The following is a 19,636-nucleotide window of genomic DNA, read 5'->3' on the forward strand; positions in this document are numbered from 1 at the left end:
TAGTAACATGCCCGCGCCGCCACCATGATGTCTGGTGGTTGCTTGAGGTACTATGACGGGGTCTTCAACATCCATACTCTCACTAATCAATGTCCGGAGAATCAGCGGATGGACCTGACCGAGTTGTGGGGTCTTCCATCATTCTCCAACATGATGAACATCTTAATCGCTGAAATAGGATGAATGTCGTTTCTTTCGCAATTGGTGCGTCGGGCCACCAACGAAACGGTAGAAGCGTTTAGGCCCGGTCCAACCTACGTTATTTTCACTCTTACGTCTTAACTATAGGAAATCCTAATAATTCGACAATAAATCTCAGACAGTAGCAAGCAGGACTCAAGGCGCTGTATAGGTAGAGCAGGGAGACGACGGCTCTTATACAAAAAGAGAAACATAACCTGGGTCCTGGATTTCGAGCGCAACTTCCGCACAGAGGAGTAACAAAGGCATACTGAGCGCTATAGGAGCATGTGGTGATTTCAACGCTGTCTCCTTTTACAAGAGGAATACCCGGGGAGGAAAATTGGGCCCGTAATCGATGTCATAACATCGCACCGCCTTGCTACATAGCGAAGAAAAACACCAAGAGTTTCTACGTTTGTAACTTGTACAAAGTGTCCTGAGGTTCGAATGGAAGCTTTAGGATCTTCGAGAATCCTATAGTAGATTTTTATGCTCCTGTAGCTACCTTTTCCGACGTCAACGGTGCTTCTTCCCGTCACGGCGGAGCAACTTGCTCAGCATCTTCTTTTCGGTTTCCAACTCTCCACCGCATCCCTCTCTTCATTTCCACAAAGTATAGAAGAGCAGAAATCGCGGCCGAGCCCCCGAAGATAGTGAAAGACCACCCAAAGCCAATTCCATCGATCATATATTGGATTACCCCAGTCGCTAAGGCCGCCATGATACATCTAACTAAATTGAATGATGCTTGTGCCGTTGCCGGTGCCTCGTGGTTGATGTCAACCAGGAGAGTGTTGTTGTACTAAAATGCATCGACTCAGAAACCCGTTTCAGGATCAGGAGGGGAGAATATCACTTACATTGAAACATGTCTGAATGCCGAGTCCAGTCAAGAATTGGAGAATCATAGGAATGGAGAGATGCTGTAGTCATCAACTCAACTCCGGCTCAGCTAACATGTTGAACAGAAGCACTTACGGCGTGGTAGTGAACGGCCCAACCGTATCCAATCATGGAAAACGTTGCAAGGAACGTCGGTACGAAAATGCTTCTCATCCTGGCTTCTTCAATAGGGAACCTGGACAAATCATCCCCGCAAGCCATGCTTACTGGCCACAATCCGGTAGTCCCGGTCGATCAACTTCCCGGACATGAGAGTTGATACAAGACAACTAGCGCCGTAAGGAAGGTAAATCAAACCAGCTTCTATGTCATTCAGGTTGTAGATATATATTAATGTCGTCGAGAGAGATGCATGCGAGGCACAGAATATCATGTAAAGAATACTACCAGCCGTAATGCTTACAGCCGTATCCAGACGAGAAAGAACAACCAACGTCTTGAGCGGATTGGGAAATCCCTTTTTCTTGTAAATGATGGTGGAGGGCTCAGGCGATTCTTTTTTCCATGGTCGCATGACGTTCGGAATAAGCGGCCTTGACCATTTCGAAGGCGCATTCGAACCGTTCCCGACGACGGATCGAGCTGTTTCTGGAAGGGTGAGAACTATCAACACAAGGACAATAGCTGACATGATTGACAACAGCTAGGATATCCAACGCCAACCTGCTCGGTATGCGAGGACGCCTCCAAGAAGGGGTCCGAAGCTGGGAGCCGTCGTAATGCTACTTCCTTTAGCGGTCAAACCCTTGAATTAGCAGGAGATAGCTCACCCAAATGAGAGAGCTCCTACGAAGGCACCTCGCTCTGCCGGAGTCGCGATGTCTGCAATAACGCCATACGCAACCGAAAAGGTGCCTGGTTCTCAGAAACCGTGCGTATCCCTAATGTCAAGCGATTCCTCACCTGAAATCCCAGCACTCTGGAGCATTCGCAACAGGAGAAGCGCAACGAAAGACTTCTGAAGCGCGATTCCTACATTTGCACAAAAATATAGGGAAAGCGTGACCAGGTAGACCGGCCGTCTCCCAAACATTTCGGAAGCATCTCCAGCTATAGACGGGGCCACGCCAGATATAGCGAGATATGAAGTCACTGTGAAGTTAATGCGCGCAATTGATGTCTGCAGATCTTCCGCTAAAATCGACAAAACTGGGTAGTAAATGAAACTGCTCAGCGTTGAGAACCAGCCTGCTCCGGCGTTTAAGGCGACAATATACCATCGCTGGCTTTTCGAAAAGACGGCGAATTGGCCTGTGGCTGGCGCTGAAGAGGATTCTGCTGTCGGTGCTGCCGGCATTGTGTTAAAGGTGAATTGAAATGCTCAAAGAGAGGATTCACTGTCATGGCTCATGACCGTTCCAAGTAAAGGGCAAACGGGAGTCTCCGTCTTGCGGCTCAACTCAACGTGGGGAGTCAGAGAAGCAATCAGGTGATTGAATCGCAGTGACAATGATTTGACTCACGGACAAGTTGCGTGGTGCGGATAGACGGTGTTTCATCACACTGCGTTTGTGAGGACTCGATAGGCAAACAGCGATTAGAAAAGGTTGCATTGCTATGCTATAGAAGTTGTAATATAAAGAAAAAAAGGGATAAAGGCGCAGCAGCCTAATATAGGTTGCTGGCGCGCCCACGTAATAGGCACGTGCTCCACGTGCCTGTCTTATAACTACAAGTAAATGCCGCTTTAGGAACAAAGGAAAAGGCCGTCCAAGGGCTGGCTGACAGCGTTGCACACATGCCGACCCAACCTCGCTTTTCTCCCGCAAATGGGCGTTCCGTGCTCAAGGTCGATTGGTATATTCCGTGCACATTAGAAGTCGCTGACGACGATAGCTCAGTCTGATGACTCTCACCAGTCACAGCGTTGAAAAGTCCAATATCTACTCAAATCCCTTCCTCATCCTTTGTCTCAGCTTCACGCTATTCCGGCTTTGTAGCTACCTTCAACCATGTCCACGAATCCGGCCGACGCATATGCTGAAAAGCTGAGACGCGAACAAGAAGCGAACCTAATCATAATCGAGCGTCTGGATGACAACGTTCTGGCAAGTGAGTGTCAATTCCGTCAAACCACGCCGACAGCGCTGAATCTTGCAGAGTTACCAGAAGGAGTGGAGGTGGTCTCTGTGGTTCCTTCCGGGGCAAGTGCGTGGTGTAAGACGTTCCGGATCGACGCGAGGCTGAAGAACGGCGAGATCAAACCTTACTTTATGAAGGTAAGACTTCACTTGTTTGACTTGACTCTTTGGCCTTTGCTAACATGTTAATTCAGTATGAATCTGGCGAGCCTGGCCGACGTATGATGGAAGGCGCATTCCACTCCGACTCGGTCTACTCCTCCTACGCCCCAGACAACATGCCGACACCGGTTGGATTTGGCGAGTTCAAAGAAGAGCCCGACACGTGGTTCTACGTCAGCGAGTTCCACGATATGGTGGACAAGCTACCGGATGCTAGGGACTTGATCAACATTGTCGCCAAAGTCCACCGGGCTAGCATGGGAAAGTCACCAACCGGCAAATTCGGCTTCGCCGTGCCCACATATCTTGCCAACATCCCAAACGATAACACCTGGCAGGACACGTGGGAGATATGGTTCACGCAGGCCATGCAGTCTATGTATGCATTTGAGAAGCAGACACAAGGTGTAGACGAAGAACTGGACAGCCTCTTCGATGGCCTCTGCAAGAAGGTCATCCCGAGGCTTCTTCGGCCTCTAGAAACAGGTGGACGCTCTATCGAGCCTTGCCTAGTCCACTCCGATCTATGGCCTGGCAACTGCATGTTGGACGCAGACACTGGAGAGATCATGGTGTTCGACTCCTGTGCATTTTGGGGTCATAACGAGGCAGATCTAGGCCCCTGGCGGGCGCCGCGATATCGGCTTGGGAGACCTTATCTCAAGCAATATCAAAAAGTCATGGGAATGTCGGAGCCACATGCTGACTGGGACGACCGCAACGCCTTATACGCTTTGTGAGTACTGGGAATGCGCACGGCTTAACCACGCTAATCGCTCTCCAGGCGCTATGATTTTCTGGTCTCTGCCCTCTATCCCAATGAGACCAAGTTTCGCGAGATGTCTGTTGTCTACTCATCTGGTAAATAGCCATATACTAATTTAGCACAGGGCAAGAAGAGAGATGAGGGCGCTTGTAGAAAAGTTCCCTGATGGGCTGCAGGAAGAAGCCAAGCCAGTTGAGAACGAGTATTATGATCAGTTAAACGCTGCAAAGCACTCCGGACAAATGGAACTAGACCCTGAGAATAATGCTGGTAAGATTGGTAGCATTTTCATCCGGGACTAGAGCCAGGGGAAGGTTGATGTTGTTTCGTAGCACTTCCATCTGCTGCTGAAATTGTAGCTGCACAGGGCCATGGATTACGCATCTGGAATGAGACCGGGTAAATTGAATCTAGACAGGACGCCTCAAGTATGACTCATCGGGTTCTCAAAACATGTTTAGCATTAATTTACTCTACCACAGATTTTGCAAGGAAACTTGCGAAATCGCATGAAAAGGTCAACTCGCCAAACGATTTATTCGGTTTCCACATCACGACGTATAATCGGAATCTTCCGTAAGACTTTACTTGGACAAAGTCGTGGGAAGAGTTCTTTTACAACGAAAACCGACAAATGCTAGCCATAGAGAAAGAAACGAGAGGACCGAGCGAAGAGCTCCAGGGGCTTTCAAAGGCTTTGCCGGGGAAGGTGCTCCCTAGACTGTTGCGTCCATTAGAAACACAAGGTAGAACGATTAGGCTCAGCCTTCTCCATAGAGACCTGTGGATCGGTAACGTTGCCACTAATAAGGCAATCGGCAAACCCGCTATTTTAGACTAGTCAGCCTACTATGGCCACCATGAATGCGAGGTTTGCCTTTTGTCAAGCAGGCTGGTTTTCATTGCTTAACCTTTCAGATGAACTGGGCCCATTGCGGTCAATGAACAACCAATGGAGTAGAGACTGCATTGAGACATACCAAAAGTACATGCTGAAGGATGCACCCGTGGAAGGCTAGGCGTCTCGTCATGCGTTGTATGCCCTGTGCACCACTCCACCTTTCTTCTACGCCTTTCATACGACTGAATTTCGGCAGTCGCAATCTTATACTCGATTCAACCCTATATCCAAAGAATGAGTGTTTCCAAACCCGTAAGTCCTCTAATTACGCCTGTCTAATGCCATCTAACCACAGCAAGTCCTACGTTAGAAAAGAACTGGGGCCAAACCCCGCATGATAATAGGTTGTTTGGTACCCTCTGCTACTGCAACAATGGATCGCTATCCCCTTCCTCATCATGATCTTCATAGGAAGGAGATGATATTGCCGGCCGTTGCCGCGAGACAGGGACCCAGGCCAAAAGTGCCAAAATGGACAGAATGACAACTGCAAACCGAAAAACGCCAATTCCCATTCCCTGGATGAAAGCACCAATGCCAAAAGGTAAAAATGCGGCTCCAACCTGACCAGCGGAAGCTGTGAATGAGACGGCTGCGACGTGCAATTCTGCGGGTAGTAGTCGAGTGAGGATAACGATGCCGGAGGCAAACATCGGGCCCATGAAGAAGCCGATTAATGTCATAAAGACGATGGACGCGATGGGTACCTGAACAAAGGCAAAAACAACCTGAAACGCTATGGTGATGAGGAAGTAAATGATGTTTGCGCCACCCACACCCAACTTGTCGGTTACGACACCAAGGGTAAACCTCCCAACAGCCATGCCACCCCAAAATCCGGAAGAAGCCATGCTTGCCACGTAGGGCGTAGCATTTCGATGACGTGTCATGAATGAAACTATCCAACCGGATATAGCGGTTTCTGTTCCCACATATGCGAGGAAGTACAAGGCGATCAGCCAGGTGGCGACGTATTTGAACATGGCTCTTGGATTGATTTTACGGCGTGTTGATACCGCTTCGGTGTGCTTTTCATCACGGTACTTTGATGCGTTTTCGTGTCTAAATGCGAGAAACAGCACACATAATTCTACCACAGATGCTGCGACCTGATGGAGTCTGATCAATTCGACATCATAGTAATCGTCTTCTCTAGGACTTACGAGGAAATAATACCAATCATACCACGGTCTGTTCCACGCAGGCAAAATTGTGCCAGCAAGGAACGGTCCAGCGGCCGCACCCACAGAGAAAGACCCTTGCAACAAGCCAGAGACAGTATTTGCATTACTCCCGCTCGCAGCCCAGGCGCACCACGACCCGTCTAAGAGCCCTGCTCCCAGGGCTACGGCGGCAAATGCCACTAGAACTATACCGAAAGGTGGGTGGGCAGCAATGACTAGGGCACCGAGAATGTGCAGTGTTGGTGCAAAAATTGCAATGCCCTTCTGGCCCCAAGTGCAATGAATAAGGTCGCTGGACTGGGCTGCGATGACGTAGCCCAGAGGTCCTACGATGAAGATGAGCGAGACGTGGAGGTCCCCGAGCGAGTAGTGCTGGGAAAGAGGCTGCAGCATAACACCGACTGAGGATTGGAAGAGGCCGAGTACTATGAAGGAGTACATTGCCGCGCCGACGCGCAATGCAATATGTGCGGAGACGCGGTGCGCGGCATCGTGAGTGATGCAGTCCGAATCTCCAAGTAGTGAACTCTCCTCAGGAGGGGTATGGGCTAACATGGCTTTGCGTGGAAGGCTCTCATGTGTGAAGGTGTGCAGAGGGCTGAATAGGGGAGGTGATTGCTCGGGCTGTGAGATGCACGGGTCAAGAATTTGGATCACGTGACAATAACGCACCCCGAACTAAAGAAAAAATTATTGAGCTCGAAAACCCAGAGCTGCAAAATATAAGCTATAAGGTGTCTTCATGGCGCACGACTGGATAAGGTGTTTGATTACGCAAGAGGCATTTATCTATAGTCACGTGATTCTCTGGATGCGCTTGCCGACTTCGACACCAAAAAACAAGGCTGATGACCTACTCAGCAGCGCCTCTGAAGTCCTACACTGGCCCCGAAGAAATTCGGACTCTGGAAGAGGTGCGCGAAAAGCTAGTAACCAAAAAAATGATCCCCAGGAGCTAGCTGCTGTTCAGCGACGCCATCTGCTACTGTTCGGGGACTAGTACTGTATCTTTTCAAGATCCTGGAAGAGACGTGAAAGAGCAACCTCGACGCATTTTTTCATTCAAAGTCCATAAACAGCCAGCAACAAGCCAGCACACACCAATGTATATTATAGCAAAGTATAAATATGGTAGTTATAAGTCCTGTTCCTTGAAAGAGCAACATTCATAAAGCACCGGCATCGGGATATGACAGGTCACATGTGGCATTTTTCGAGGCGATAACCTGGGAGCCACGCCTCGGGTTACACCGCATCTCGTCATGTAGCTTGCCGCAAATCGGCACGGTCAAATTGGACGCACATCCTTCTCTTCTCCCACCTTTTTGTCACCCTCCCATCCTCTCAACTGACCGTTACTATCAGTGGCATCAGCCAAATATCCAAAATGCCAATGAAAATGTCAACGTCGAACAGGGGAAAGCGTCGGATAGCAGCCTCTTCGCCCAGAGATATGAAAGTCACTAGGACCCAGGGAACGACGAAGCTGGTAAGCTGATTCCCCTTCTAGCCACCCACACCAATGCTAGCCATCTCAGCCCATTCTCAAGCAGGATCAGAAACTCCCAGAGAAGAATGGTGAGTACCAGGGCGAGTACGATCAACGTATGATGTACGAGAAGCTCGAGATGACGGAGACGAAAGCGCCAAAAGTAGTTGTAAAGCTGCCGCCCAAGGAGAAGATAGGTATCAAAAAATCCAAAGTTGTTGCAAAGGCTCCATTCAAGAGTCGCAAACCATTTGTGCTAGTGTTGGTGGACGACCACGGTAAGAGCGTAAGTTACCAATCTTGCTAAAGTCACCACATGGGAGGATGCTGAACAGACGGTAGTTTCATGAGAGCCTTATCAAAGCAGGAGACCCTGGAGGCGACTTGGCCGCTCAGCATATAAACGCTGCCGTGGAAGAGAGAATGCATAAGCTCCCCAACTCATCTGGTAACTACGACATCGTGGTACGCGTGTATGCAAGCGTCAACGTGCTACGAAAAACACTCGGCCCTAAAGATAGCATATCGTTAGACCGATTCATTGACTCGTTCAATGCTTTCCATGCTCTCTTCCACTATAACAATGTTAGCCCAGTTATGAAGAAGATTCAGAAGGTCAAACGTAAGATCCAGCCTCTGTGATTGAGACGCCTTCCACTGACCACCAAAGCAGAGACCTTCAAGCAGTCATTAGATGACAGTCAATGCAAGCACATCTTCTTTTTCGGCGGCCATCCGTACTACGAACTACTGCGATCAAGCATAAAGAGAACGGACCGCGTTACACTGGTCGCATCCACATACCTGGATTCCGAACCATGTCTTCTTGGGTTGAACAGCTTTGCTTTTGAGAAGGTGTTCCGGGTACAAAAACCCAAAGAGTGCCCACACTACAAGAAGGTAAGTCTTCAGGCCCCTAAGCATGATATCCCGTTCGAAATTCTTGAGAGCGCGTGGGCCACCCTCAATAGCGGCAAGCAATCATCAGATTCATGGAGACAGGACGCTTACATTCGAATACCTAGGGGAAATGTTACTGGGGCAAAAAATGCAGAATGTTCCATCCTCCAGCTCAATCTCTTACTGCTCAATCTCCTCCCCCACCAAACTCCGGCATCAAGCTTGATCGTCCTGACCACCCCAAAACCTCCCCTAACCTCCAAAACCCCAACCTCATTCCTCTCAACGCCTCCAGCCACCGTCTAGATACCCATCTCTTCATTTCAAAGGCCACCCTCGACGCCCTCTACGCCAAGGCTGGCGCCCACGGCAATCCTTGTCCCGACCTCCACTTCCGCGGCGCCTGCAACGCGCCGACCTGCCCCCTCGACCATGACCCCCTTACCCCCGAACTACTAGATGAGATGCGGTATTGCGAGCGGAAACAGGAGTGCGATATGAGAGGGGCGTGTAGGTCGATCACGTGCTTGAAGGGCCATGCGTCGCTGACGGGGGATCGGGAGGTTACGGAGTGGGGTATGCCGGATAGGGTTGAAGGGCCAGAGGGGGTGGATTGGAATCCGCCCGATCGGAAGCCGCGGAATCTGGTTGACCTGCTGTCTGGAGAGGATTGCTGTGTTGAGATGGCTGGTGAAGGACCGCTCGATACGTGGGACTTGCAAGGGGAGGACTTGATATTTTTTGGGGATGTAGAGGATGTGGAGAACGGAGGGGAAGGAGTAGAGAGGGTTGATAAGGGTGTGGTGGAATCTAAGGTGGGCGAGGTGGGTAAGGAGGCTGGCATGGCGTATGATATCACGATGAAATTTGCACTTTCGGGGAAGGAGGCTGGTGAGCTGGATCGTAGGATGAGGTCGAGGGGTTGCTTGGATCCGCCTCAGTGGTGAACGGGGCTTAGAATGGCGATTGATCTTGGATGAGGGTGGACGGGGATGAAAAGTAGACCAGGTGTGGCTTTGGGGATGCTACGTGCTTTGGTTTTGAGGAAATTTGTGGATCTCACGATGATATACAGAAGGTGCTATCACGATACTATAGAAAATTTCAATTGGTTGACTTTATAGAGTGCCATCTATGTGAGGATGACCTGTCGTAGCTGGGGTCTTTTCATGACGGACACAATTCTGTTACATGAAGCATCTAGAAGCACGTACCTCCGTCAATGCTATGGAGGACGTAGGAAGTACTTTCAGAACTCATATGAGCTCACGGAACTCAACTCGTGGGTTGCTTACACCGCAGGCTCATGCTCTACTGCCTCCACCTTGTTCTCAACATGATGGGCTTTTCCTTTCATCCACTCGGCGAGCATTGAGATGCGCCAGGCCTCACGGTCGGGCGGCGTCCAGGATCGGTATGCCGGACCTGGAGGAGCGCTGGAACCGACGAGTGGTGGCGGCGGAAGCTCCCAGGGTGAAGCTATCACCGTGTCCGTCATGTCTTGAGCCTCTCGCGCCTCCCTCTTCTCTTCGTCTTTAATGTAGATTTGTTCGTACAGGTGGTCCGCATGCTGCTTCAACCTCAACTTCTCATCCTTATCCACAAGGTCATCTTCCTCCGCGGCATCTGCAGCATTTTGTGCCTCCTTTAGCTTATTGTATTCCTTAAGCCTCGGCCCTAGTTGGTTGCAAGTCTTGCGAATGAGACTCAAGAGACACTGTGGATCGGCTTCGGTAATGTCTGCTATTGCCCTTTTCTGCGCCCATTCCGAGGCCACCGCCTCATTGACAGTGATCCTGTTTGTCGACTCGTATACCAGCATCTTCTTGAGGAAGTCCTCTAGAGCCGTGAACTCGTCCTTGCACATTTCGGACGTCTTCCATGTCTGTCCTCGAGCGAGAAACACAAGATGTTCCGCCAGTGAGTTAAAATCAGGCTTCTTTTCCTCCTTCCACGAGCCGTCTTCGGAGAAATATTTGTCCTTTGCATCCCACTTCTCCCACCAACGCGCTGGAAAAGGACCTAGCCCGCCCATTATAATAGAGATGACTTCGTCTTGGCGTCCGAGCTACGAGTCAAAGAGCTTTTCCTTGCCCAGGATTTCGAACAACGTGCATGCTAGCGTCCAGGTATCAGACTTCGGTCCGAGAGGCTCGTGGAAGAAGTACTCAGGTGGGAGAAGGCACGTAGGCGTCATGAGCTGCTCGCGGTCGTGATTGGCCGCGAAGAAGGCTTCACCGAAGTCGGTAATGATGATCTTGGGGTCTTGAATTTTCTCCACCTCATCGCAGCACAGGAAAAGCATGGAACACTGAGTGACGTAGTACTCGGGAGCCTCGGATCCAAGGGGAAGATTATCATAGCGCCGAAGGAGATTTGTGATGGGGTCGCCGACATGTAAGTAGAGCTCATCTTCGCTCAATTGGTCCAAGCCAGGGATCTGGAAGAGGATGTTGTTGGAGTGAAGATCTGGAGGTTCATTAGTCTGCGATCAGGCGAGATACAGTGAATAATAGGGTAGTACATAGCATGCCATTTCAAGCAAAGAAAACATTAAGCACTTATCTCCATGTACTACGCCGCAGGAGTGAATATAATCCATTCCCGGCATGACTTGAACGGCGATCGACCTCGAAACTCGGAGCGGGTGCTGGTATGGAGGAACTTCGTGCTTTGACATAGCCACACTACAACCAGCGACAGGCATCACTAGGAAAAAATGCTTGCCGTTCGGGCCTCGATGACAAATTCGTCCAGAAGCGACATAACATACATGCTGCCCGCATGATTTGCCTTGTTCGCCGTGAGCAAGCGCAGGATCTCGATCTCGTGAGCGTAAGGCTGCACGTCCGCACAGAGAATCTTCAAAGCCACGTTCTTCTCCTCAGTTGTATCGCGTGCGAGCCAGGTGAGAGAGTAGCCGCCATTACCAAGCTTATGGACAATCTTGTAACGATCATTATGATAGCGGTCGCTTATGTGAGTGGGGTGCTAGCCACCCATGCAGTATCGCTCGAGGTCTTCAACGCCGTGATCGAAGTCCCATCTATAGACCCGGTCTGGAGGATATCTATCGGAAACCTGCACTTTCAGTGGCGAGGTCGGGGCAGGTGGTTGGCCATTCATAGTCGTCGAAGAGTCGGCCATGGGCACTTGGCAATACCTGAAGTACAGAAAGCGAGTCTGAGAGAAGTAAATCGGTGTGGGTGTTTTGAGCTGTGGTGAAAGGGACGTCGACTCCTAAAGTTTAGTAGGAGGCGTCGGAAGCGAGACTGGTGACGATTGGTCAAAAATGCTTCGCACCCCTGTAGTCACCCAATTGCGCGATCTTCGACTTTAACCTCGCTCATACGTCTTAAGGCCTAAACTCACGTCTATTGGTCTTTCTTAGAGCGTAGAGTTACGGGTTAAGTATGGGATAGGTTTGAAATGTGTGGTAGTGAATTAAATTTCGTATGTGACAGGCTGGCTAACACACCTGTACTGCACGTGATTGTTTTTCAGGTATTGGTTCGCTACTTCTAGAGCTCGTGAGACCTATTCGTAGAGGGAATCTTTTCCGTAGTGATACATAACGGAAATTACAGCTTTTTTGTGGGGAACATAGTAGCAACTATATCAGAGCAATCCCAGATAGGCTTCTTTCTTAGGAGCCCCCGTGGATTTTCAAAAACATAGGCGCCATAACAAGCTTCAAGTAGTGCAAATTAGACTGCCTCTTGATTAATCGGCTGTTTACTAGCTAGGCTGATCCTCACAGTGGTTTCGAGTGAGCAAGATTGGAGACAAGCAGTAATAAATCCGTGTGCCCAGACTTATGACTTAGTATTCTAATTCAATGTTGATAACAATGCAGATGAAGATATTTTTACTTCTTTTCTTCATATTATCTAAAGAGTCTTACTTAATGCCATGTTGTAGGTATCGCTGGGTGTGCTCGGGAAAGAGGGTATATGGATCGGTGTAGTGGGTGTAGGGAACCTTTGACTAGCCGTCCCTCGCCGCCAAATTCTAGACTCTGTGATTCAGATCTACATCCTGTTGGCCTCCTTGCCGTCGTCCAGGTCGTAAACCACCGCCATGTTAGCATATCCGCCGTAACCGCCGCCCTAGTCTCGCCTACCAAGCATGGATCCTGCGATCTGTGAAAGCTCCTCGAGGACCTTCCAATACCGCTCTTCAAGTGCCAAAGCTGGACCCGCACTCTCTCAGTTCTCTAAGGGAAGTCATGCGCTGGCAGGCCGGCAGGCCATGCCTCCTTCCGATTTGGCCCCACTCCCGTCGAGTCAGGCTTCACCGGCGTCAGTTTTACATCCATGATCGGGGTATATCGGATCCCGTCCAGATTAGTATACATGTGAGCCGTCATGCGCTCACGGTAGTATTCCATTGCCCGATTCTTGAACGAGATAGTGATATGAGGGTCGTCTGGTTTTATCTGTCCTTGCGTATAGGTGGTGTTGTGAAGGTCCTTGCTGAATCTCTAGTCAGTTCTTAAAGTTATTGTGCCTCTGTACAGTGCTAGGTCAGAAGTCTGGACACACAGATCCAACGCTGCTTGGTTCCAACCTTGCTCACTTGATACCAATGTGAGGAGTACCCCAGTCAGTAAATAGCCAGTTAGTCAAGAGACAGTCTAATTTGCTCTGCTTGAAACATGACATCCCGTCTAGGGTTTTGAAATTCCAGGGGGTACTAGATACAAATTTGGACACGTCTTCTTTTTGATCTCTTTTAGAAGTATGATGATGTACTCACGCACCATAAGTAGCGGCCGAACAAGCTGATTACGTGCGCATGAATCCTCTCTAAGTCGAGCTCTCAAAGCAATTAAACATCTGGACCTCGTAGCCCCTCAGGCGATGGTAATCAATAGTCTAAACGGAATCAACTCTTTGTCCCATTTACTTGTATCCTCTGGATCCACTCTTTCGTACGGTGAGAATCTGAGAGTTCTCAGAATGAGCTTTATTTTCCGGGAGACGGTCAGGAAGGCTGTCAAAATTTCTGATATATGGCACTCGTCTGCTCGCTCGTGCTCCGCATCGGATATGAACCCTGAAAATAATTGATTGGCTAGCTCCTATGGAATACTTGTAAAAAAGGGAAGGTTCCTGACCAGGTGCCATAGGGTCTTTGCTTCACCTTTAGTGCGTTAACCGAGAAGGAAACGCTAATGTCGACCACTAAGCGAGGGGAAGTTTCAGGCTGGTGAAAACGACTGGACTATCCAAAGCGGTGAATATCTTTTAGTAGACTCATACGAAAGGCACCTCTGTCTTCTCGCTTACTATTTATCTTGTAATCTCCAACAAACACCGCACCATCACCCCTCTCCAAACCCTCGGCCAGTTTCTACACCACCACCCTACTCTGACAGCATGGACCCTGTAGCTTCATACCTGCATCTTCTGCTCTCCCAGGAAGCCAGAGGCCTTGAAAAAACCTGTACCACAGCGGCAGAGCAAATGCCTCAAGCCCCACCGCTCTCAATCACTGACTCCCTTACCCCAAGCGACGCTACCTCCACTCTCCCACCCCTCCTCCGCCTCCCCCTCGAACTCCGTCGAGACATCTACTCCCACCTCTACCCCTTCCAACCCTTCCACCCCCCTAACCCCGGAAACCCCACCGAAGACGCACGCACCATCGGCCAAAGCTTCACCGCCGCCGACTTCGCCTCCCGCGACTCGACCCAACTCCAAGTCCTCCCCTGGGGCTTCCCCAGCGCCGGCCGCATCACCGACCCCTCGGACCCAGTCCGCTGGCTGTACCAATCCGCCGCCGAAAAAGCGCTGCAAGACAGCACCAAAGCCCTGCGGCGCGCGCACCGCGCCGCCATTGTGCAACTCTACCCCTGGCGCATGTACGCCAGCGGGCTGGGCATCCTGCACGCGAACCGCCAGCTGCGCGCGGAGGCCCAGGACTACCTCTTCCGCGGGACGCAGCCGCGCATCACCCTCCAGCCCGCCGGCATGCCGCGCATCTGGTGGCGGTACGCCGACGAGTCGCTGTACTGGGCGCCGCTGGCCGCGCATAGCATGGCGGGTCTACAGCCGGCGGCGCTGCTCACGCGGCTGCACGTGAAGCTCGACGCCATTCCCGCGTTGTTGGATTACCGCCCCGTGTCTGGGCATCGGGCGTATGTGCTGGGGATGCGCGTGCAGGTGTGGAAGCTGTGCAAGGCGCTGCAGAAGATGGAGGTGTTGGGGGAGCTGGCGGTGGATGCGGGGGGGCTGCATGCGTGCCAGACGACGACGCGGCATAGTCAGCAGCCGCATTGCTCGCGGAATGTGAGGAAGACGTTTTGGGATCGGAAGCGGGTGGGGCTGGGGAGGGAGGGCGGCGGGGTGCCGTATACGTGGACGCGGACGGATGAGAATCGGATGGCGGCGTTGGCGGGGTCGAATGTGGTGGTGAAGTGGTTCCAGCGGCAGAAGCTAAGGGCGAGCCCGTTGGCGTTGTCGGATTTTGATCTAGTGAGTTTACTGTACTAGGTCATGAGTCTGGTTGGGCATAGCATATGCCATTGCTTGAGTGCCCCTTTGGAAGCTGGGTACCGCCGTCAGGAGCATCCCCACTGGCAAGATGTCGGGCAGCCAAGAGACATTTCAGATTCCGCTGCATGGAACTTGACATGGCGTCTAGATTCTTAGCACCCTGTAGGGTACCTCAAGCAGTGGTATCCGAGTGTGCGCAGACGTATGACCTGCGACTGAATAACTGATTGTCAGCTTTAAACGAAAGGGACTTTGCTGATCTATGATAGATGCTGCAGCCCTTTGCGATGCTGAAAAATGTTCAGAAGGGCTACATCGCCTTCATGTGTACCGACGACGCCGATGTCTGGAGCGATCGATATCGGCTGTACAGGGCCCGCTATGCCTATAGCGAGTATTGCCCTGAGTGCTTGGAGGCGCTTGTCCGACTCAGGAGCACATTTGAGGCTCACGTGGGAAGTCCTCACCTGGGAAGACCTGATGCACCACAAGTCGGACACTAGCACGCTGTAGGAGTGGGTTTAGCTTTGGAGACCTCCAGGGCAGTGAAGGCCTAGGACTTATGAACGCAAAGGGCTAGAAGTTGTAACTAGGACTCCTAGATTTGATGTGGCAGTTCTATTGCAAATGACGCTAGGGAAAGAAGAAACTTTACTATACATCACCGCCCATACGCCATTCCGAATCCTTGGCCTCTAAAACAATCGATAGAGCAGGGCTCACTTCCAGCCATCGAGACAGAAGTCGTTTTCTTATATTCTCAAGAACCTAGTCTGGAGATTCTGATGTCGACTGTATCACTATCAACGCACCAAACTCTTCGTCTTCGGCTTCGTCCCGGTCTTCGTCTGAATCAGCGTCGTCATTATTGTCGTCTGATTCCTCAAAATAGTCGTCGTCTGATGTAGTAGGAGTTGTAGTTTCATCGCTATATTTCCAAAACGCCGTAGGACCTGCGGGTCCGTGGGGATCGAAGTCCTTGTCGAACCAGGTGCCTATGACTCCTCTTTCTGAGCGCACGCCACCTACCTGAATGCTCTCACTCCGCCACCGCTCTTCGCCCCTTTAGACATGTCAGCCAGGGTCCTTGCAAGATTTCCAGGCCACTTACGTCGAGAAGATTGATATCGTTGTCCATCGAACTTCGCCTGATGGCGTCATGCTTACAGTACCTGCAAGGACTGTTAGTACATGGATCGCCAAAGTAATCGCGAGGAATCCGACCTCTGATGCGAGAATTGGCATTAGCATCCCACGAAGCATCTATAGCTTGGGACTTGCCCTCGAAGTTCACGTTTGGTAGTTTGCCCTTTACGGTAGGTGGTTCGATACTCGAAACTTTGATTATCATACGGATAAGTCGTGTAGCTTCTCCGGCGTGAAGTGGACTTCGGGGTTGGTCTTCTGGGGGCTCTTGCGAACCGCCGAAGTTGAATGCGAAAAGATCGTTATAGTCTATCCATAGCCGTCAGCAATTATCTGGATAACCTTGGCGATGACTAGATACCTAGAAAACAAACGATCTAAATTGTCAGCTAGAATCTCATTTAGGGTGCACATTTCTGGGTACTCACTCGAATCCAGTTCCCGGATATGGCATATGGATCTTGAGCTTCCAGCGGTATCTCAGGCTCGTATGGTAAAGGAACATACGATGATTGAAGCGTACTTCGTGCCACTCCGGCGAATGGTCGCGCCCAACTCGGTTCTATCTTCCCCGGCGTGGCAACATAAGCTCTGAAGTTCCGCGATAAGATGATTTGAATAGCTTCGACCATCTCCCAGTCAACGTCAAGAGTCCCGTCGTTGAGATACGGCCCCCAGAACGTCTTACTAGTGTAGTTCCGCAAGTCATACACCCGGGATCGGGCGAGTGCTTGCAATGTATGGCCATGTAAGATCTGCTCAGGTGAGCTCGTACCGTGGTAGCAGTGTAGCCGGGCGGTGAGTTGGCGTAGTTCATGCGGCTCAAGGGTATCGACCGAGATTCGGAATAGACCTGCGCGTTCGAACATAGACGATCCTGCTAGGAATGTCGCTTTGTTGTCCGGATTCTTGAACGAGACAGCTAGAAAGGAAAGATTCAAAGAGCTTCCTTCCGAATCATCTGGGTCTTTTGAGGCTGTGTGGAGAAGATCACTCATCACGCTCGTGACGAGTCCGAAATGGGATGTCTAGAGATACTTTCAGAATAGGTCGAGACAACGAGTGACATTAGGTAATTACTTTGGTTTCCACATCATCAGACATGAGGATTTTCTTGCACATGATTATCTTCGGTAGTTCCGTCTCCCATTGCGGCTCAGGCAAGCCTGGAATTCGGCGCGGATCATCCTGCAAGAGGTCAGAACGCTTCCTTCTTAAGCCAATTGAGCGGATGCAACGAACAAAGTTCTTGAGATATAAAGTTCGAAATATCCTCCGATTCTCTTTGATGAAGGCATTGAAACCGTGAGAGCACTTCGAACATGCAGCTAAGTCTTCGGGATTAAGCTCCTCTATGATGCGTATCAGGACATCGTAGCAGAGATCGAGAAGCTCCATGGCAAAGGAAACGCTAGAGGGTGATTGAAAGGAAAAGGAAACTGTGACACAGCGACGCCAGTGGAGGTGTTACCAAAGCGATCTCGGTATCGAGGTCGTTGACGATGAGACGGCAGGGGCGGGGAGGGGAACTCGGAGATAAGACGGTCGCAATTTCACGTGACTATTGCGAGTCATAGCCACTTTAAGAATCAATACAGATTTATGTCTAGAGCTAGTCAAGTTGTTCTAGATGATATTTTCAGCTGTAGTTCATGGGTAAGGTCACTAAGTACAGCAAATCGTCTCTCTTCCATTTGTTCGTAAACTCATAACCCAATTAACCATTTATGTAATCTTCGCCTAGTTAAGAGATTCGTCGCCATGCATTCCTCCAGACGCCAGCCCATGGAATGCCGCGTCGGCTGATCCCATAGCAGGGCTCTCCAACCGCGGACCCTCACTATCAGCATTAGTGTCTACTACTCCTGGTGCTTGCTTCTCGAAGTTGACGAACCCATCGGGCTGCTCCGTTCTCCGCATTGGCAGCATCTCTTGCTCAGAGCCACTTGTCCCGACCCCTTGAGTGCGAATCCGTCCTTCTTCCATCTCCGCGGCCTCCTTCGCCGCCTCAGCCTCCTTGGCCTTGGACGCATCTTGACCCGGATTTGCAGTCTCAAACTCCAGCATCTTAATAAATTTGTAAAAGCCTGCAGCAACGATAGCGCCGAGGATAGGGCCAAGCCAGTAGATCCAGTGATAGTGGTGGAAGGAGTGGTTTACGACGCAAGGGCCGAAAGAACGTGCTGGATTGAGGGAGCCTCCGGTGAAGTACACGCCTGATTGCAGGTAACATCAGAAGATGCTTGACCAGTTAAAAAGGCGTGTGTGTCAATTACTTACCGGTCAACTCTGCAATGAAAAGGCTGAGGCCAATGCCCACAGGCGCAATGAACGTCCCCTTATGCTTTTCGGCCGCAAGCATGAAGATGGTGAAAACAAGCTCCGCAGTCAAGAACATCTCGATGAATAGACCTTGCACTACAGTGGTGCTACCTCCGAGGGATGTCTGGACTGTCAAAGGGCCGGGAAACATGCAAGCTACTAGTGCAGCTGCCGTAATGCCACCGAGGACCTGAACGAACGCGAGAAGAACACCGCGAAACCATGGAAGGGCACCAATCAAGCACATTCCGAAGGTGACCTATGGGGTGTCAATTTGCTAGCAGAAGATCATCTGGATAGCCGGGACCTTACAGCTGGATTGAACAGTCCGCCACTAATGCGAAAGAAGACCCATGCATTTACTGCTAGGGAGAACCCAAAGGAAAGGGCGATGTATTGCAATTGTTGCGGGTTCGATTCAACCTGTGCCGCCGTCTTGCCCGTTGATGATGATGGAATGTTGTTCGCGACTTGGGTTCCAGAGAGCGCAAAGTATAGGAATAGTACTGTGCCAACGTACTCACCGCACATAGCGATGAAATGGTTTCGGAAGCCGTGAGGTACATACTTCAACAGGGGCAGATGCAATGCTTCTAGGTGATGTTCAGCAAGGGGGTCCGCAGCCTTCGTGAAAGGAAGCGCGAGGGCTAGGATAGACGTAATTAGTGGAGCCTCAGACAACGTAGAGATGACTTCGAGCAGCTACCTGCGGATTGCACGGGTTCCTTAGAAGAATCAGCATGATGTTACCAATGCTTCTTTGGCACGCTTACGTTGATATTCATGGCAAAGATGATTTAGTAGGTAGACTGGGTCTAGTAACACTACTACGTGACGAAAGAAGAAAAAGGGAAGGGCAACTATTAAACAGTTTCCTGGTACTCGGGGCTGTCAGTGACAAATATAGTATAGAACGCCCCACGTCACTTTTACAGGCCAGCGACGATAGCTGTAACGTCGTTCACCCAGAAGCGAGAAACACCGAGAAGCGAGAATTGGTGAGGATTTGAGGGGCCGAGCGGCTAGTCGAAACTTTTCCCAGCGTGACTAAATCTGCTCGCGAAACACTCGTTAATGGGTAATTCTCGCTTCTGGGTGA

The 19,636-nt window shown here is 50.6% G+C and overlaps 9 protein-coding genes across 9 annotated transcripts; 3 read left to right on the forward strand and 6 right to left on the reverse strand.

Annotated features, from left to right (window-relative positions):
- Positions 1-718: 718 nt before the first annotated feature.
- BDZ99DRAFT_492124 (major facilitator superfamily transporter) lies at positions 719-2,383 on the reverse strand (the record flags this gene model as incomplete). Its single annotated transcript, XM_033723146.1, has 7 exons — positions 719-985; positions 1,044-1,106; positions 1,162-1,261; positions 1,326-1,710; positions 1,750-1,808; positions 1,857-1,941; positions 1,990-2,383. 7 exons carry the CDS (start codon positions 2,381-2,383, stop codon positions 719-721), a joined length of 1,353 nt encoding a protein of 450 aa, XP_033569384.1.
- Positions 2,384-3,038: 655 nt separating this feature from the next.
- On the forward strand, positions 3,039-4,397 carry BDZ99DRAFT_527450 (uncharacterized protein; the record flags this gene model as incomplete). Its single annotated transcript, XM_033726261.1, has 5 exons — positions 3,039-3,138; positions 3,187-3,305; positions 3,362-4,065; positions 4,114-4,170; positions 4,220-4,397. The coding sequence occupies 5 exons, from the start codon at positions 3,039-3,041 to the stop codon at positions 4,395-4,397; spliced, it is 1,158 nt and encodes a 385-aa protein (XP_033569385.1).
- Positions 4,398-5,358: 961 nt separating this feature from the next.
- BDZ99DRAFT_401428 (MFS general substrate transporter) lies at positions 5,359-6,621 on the reverse strand (the record flags this gene model as incomplete). The annotated part of the gene is made up of 2 exons (XM_033716230.1): positions 5,359-6,086; positions 6,156-6,621. The coding sequence occupies 2 exons, from the start codon at positions 6,619-6,621 to the stop codon at positions 5,359-5,361; spliced, it is 1,194 nt and encodes a 397-aa protein (XP_033569386.1).
- A 995-nt stretch (positions 6,622-7,616) lies between these two features.
- On the forward strand, positions 7,617-9,688 carry BDZ99DRAFT_203398 (uncharacterized protein). The gene is made up of 4 exons (XM_033713272.1): positions 7,617-7,955; positions 8,012-8,291; positions 8,343-8,569; positions 8,695-9,688. The coding sequence occupies exons 1-4, from the start codon at positions 7,788-7,790 to the stop codon at positions 9,514-9,516; spliced, it is 1,497 nt and encodes a 498-aa protein (XP_033569387.1). The 5' UTR covers positions 7,617-7,787; the 3' UTR covers positions 9,517-9,688.
- BDZ99DRAFT_576809 (uncharacterized protein) lies at positions 9,680-10,604 on the reverse strand (the record flags this gene model as incomplete). The annotated part of the gene is made up of 1 exon (XM_033728611.1): positions 9,680-10,604. The coding sequence occupies one exon, from the start codon at positions 10,602-10,604 to the stop codon at positions 9,861-9,863; it is 744 nt and encodes a 247-aa protein (XP_033569388.1). The 3' UTR covers positions 9,680-9,860.
- A 33-nt stretch (positions 10,605-10,637) lies between these two features.
- On the reverse strand, positions 10,638-11,100 carry BDZ99DRAFT_527454 (uncharacterized protein; the record flags this gene model as incomplete). Its single annotated transcript, XM_033726262.1, has 2 exons — positions 10,638-11,038; positions 11,094-11,100. The coding sequence occupies 2 exons, from the start codon at positions 11,098-11,100 to the stop codon at positions 10,638-10,640; spliced, it is 408 nt and encodes a 135-aa protein (XP_033569389.1).
- A 2,692-nt stretch (positions 11,101-13,792) lies between these two features.
- Positions 13,793-15,572, forward strand: BDZ99DRAFT_576810 (uncharacterized protein; the record flags this gene model as incomplete). The annotated part of the gene is made up of 2 exons (XM_033728612.1): positions 13,793-15,048; positions 15,339-15,572. Exons 1-2 carry the CDS (start codon positions 13,951-13,953, stop codon positions 15,570-15,572), a joined length of 1,332 nt encoding a protein of 443 aa, XP_033569390.1. The 5' UTR covers positions 13,793-13,950.
- A 415-nt stretch (positions 15,573-15,987) lies between these two features.
- Positions 15,988-17,610, reverse strand: BDZ99DRAFT_373114 (uncharacterized protein; the record flags this gene model as incomplete). Its single annotated transcript, XM_033714853.1, has 7 exons — positions 15,988-16,132; positions 16,181-16,241; positions 16,294-16,524; positions 16,577-16,592; positions 16,644-17,243; positions 17,296-17,403; positions 17,458-17,610. Coding segments are annotated over 7 exons (1,314 nt in total), but the record flags the coding sequence as incomplete, so codon positions are not given.
- Positions 17,611-17,955: 345 nt separating this feature from the next.
- Positions 17,956-19,553, reverse strand: BDZ99DRAFT_551235 (aquaporin-like protein; the record flags this gene model as incomplete). Its single annotated transcript, XM_033727016.1, has 5 exons — positions 19,311-19,553; positions 19,244-19,262; positions 18,850-19,184; positions 18,496-18,796; positions 17,956-18,431 (listed from the first exon to the last, which is right to left on the reverse strand). Exons 1-5 carry the CDS (start codon positions 19,320-19,322, stop codon positions 17,956-17,958), a joined length of 1,143 nt encoding a protein of 380 aa, XP_033569392.1. The 5' UTR covers positions 19,323-19,553.
- Between the last annotated feature and the right edge of the window lie 83 nt (positions 19,554-19,636).

Source organism: Mytilinidion resinicola, assembly GCF_010093595.1.
Source record: "Mytilinidion resinicola strain CBS 304.34 unplaced genomic scaffold BDZ99scaffold_32, whole genome shotgun sequence".
NCBI lineage: Eukaryota > Fungi > Ascomycota > Dothideomycetes > Mytilinidiales > Mytilinidiaceae > Mytilinidion > Mytilinidion resinicola.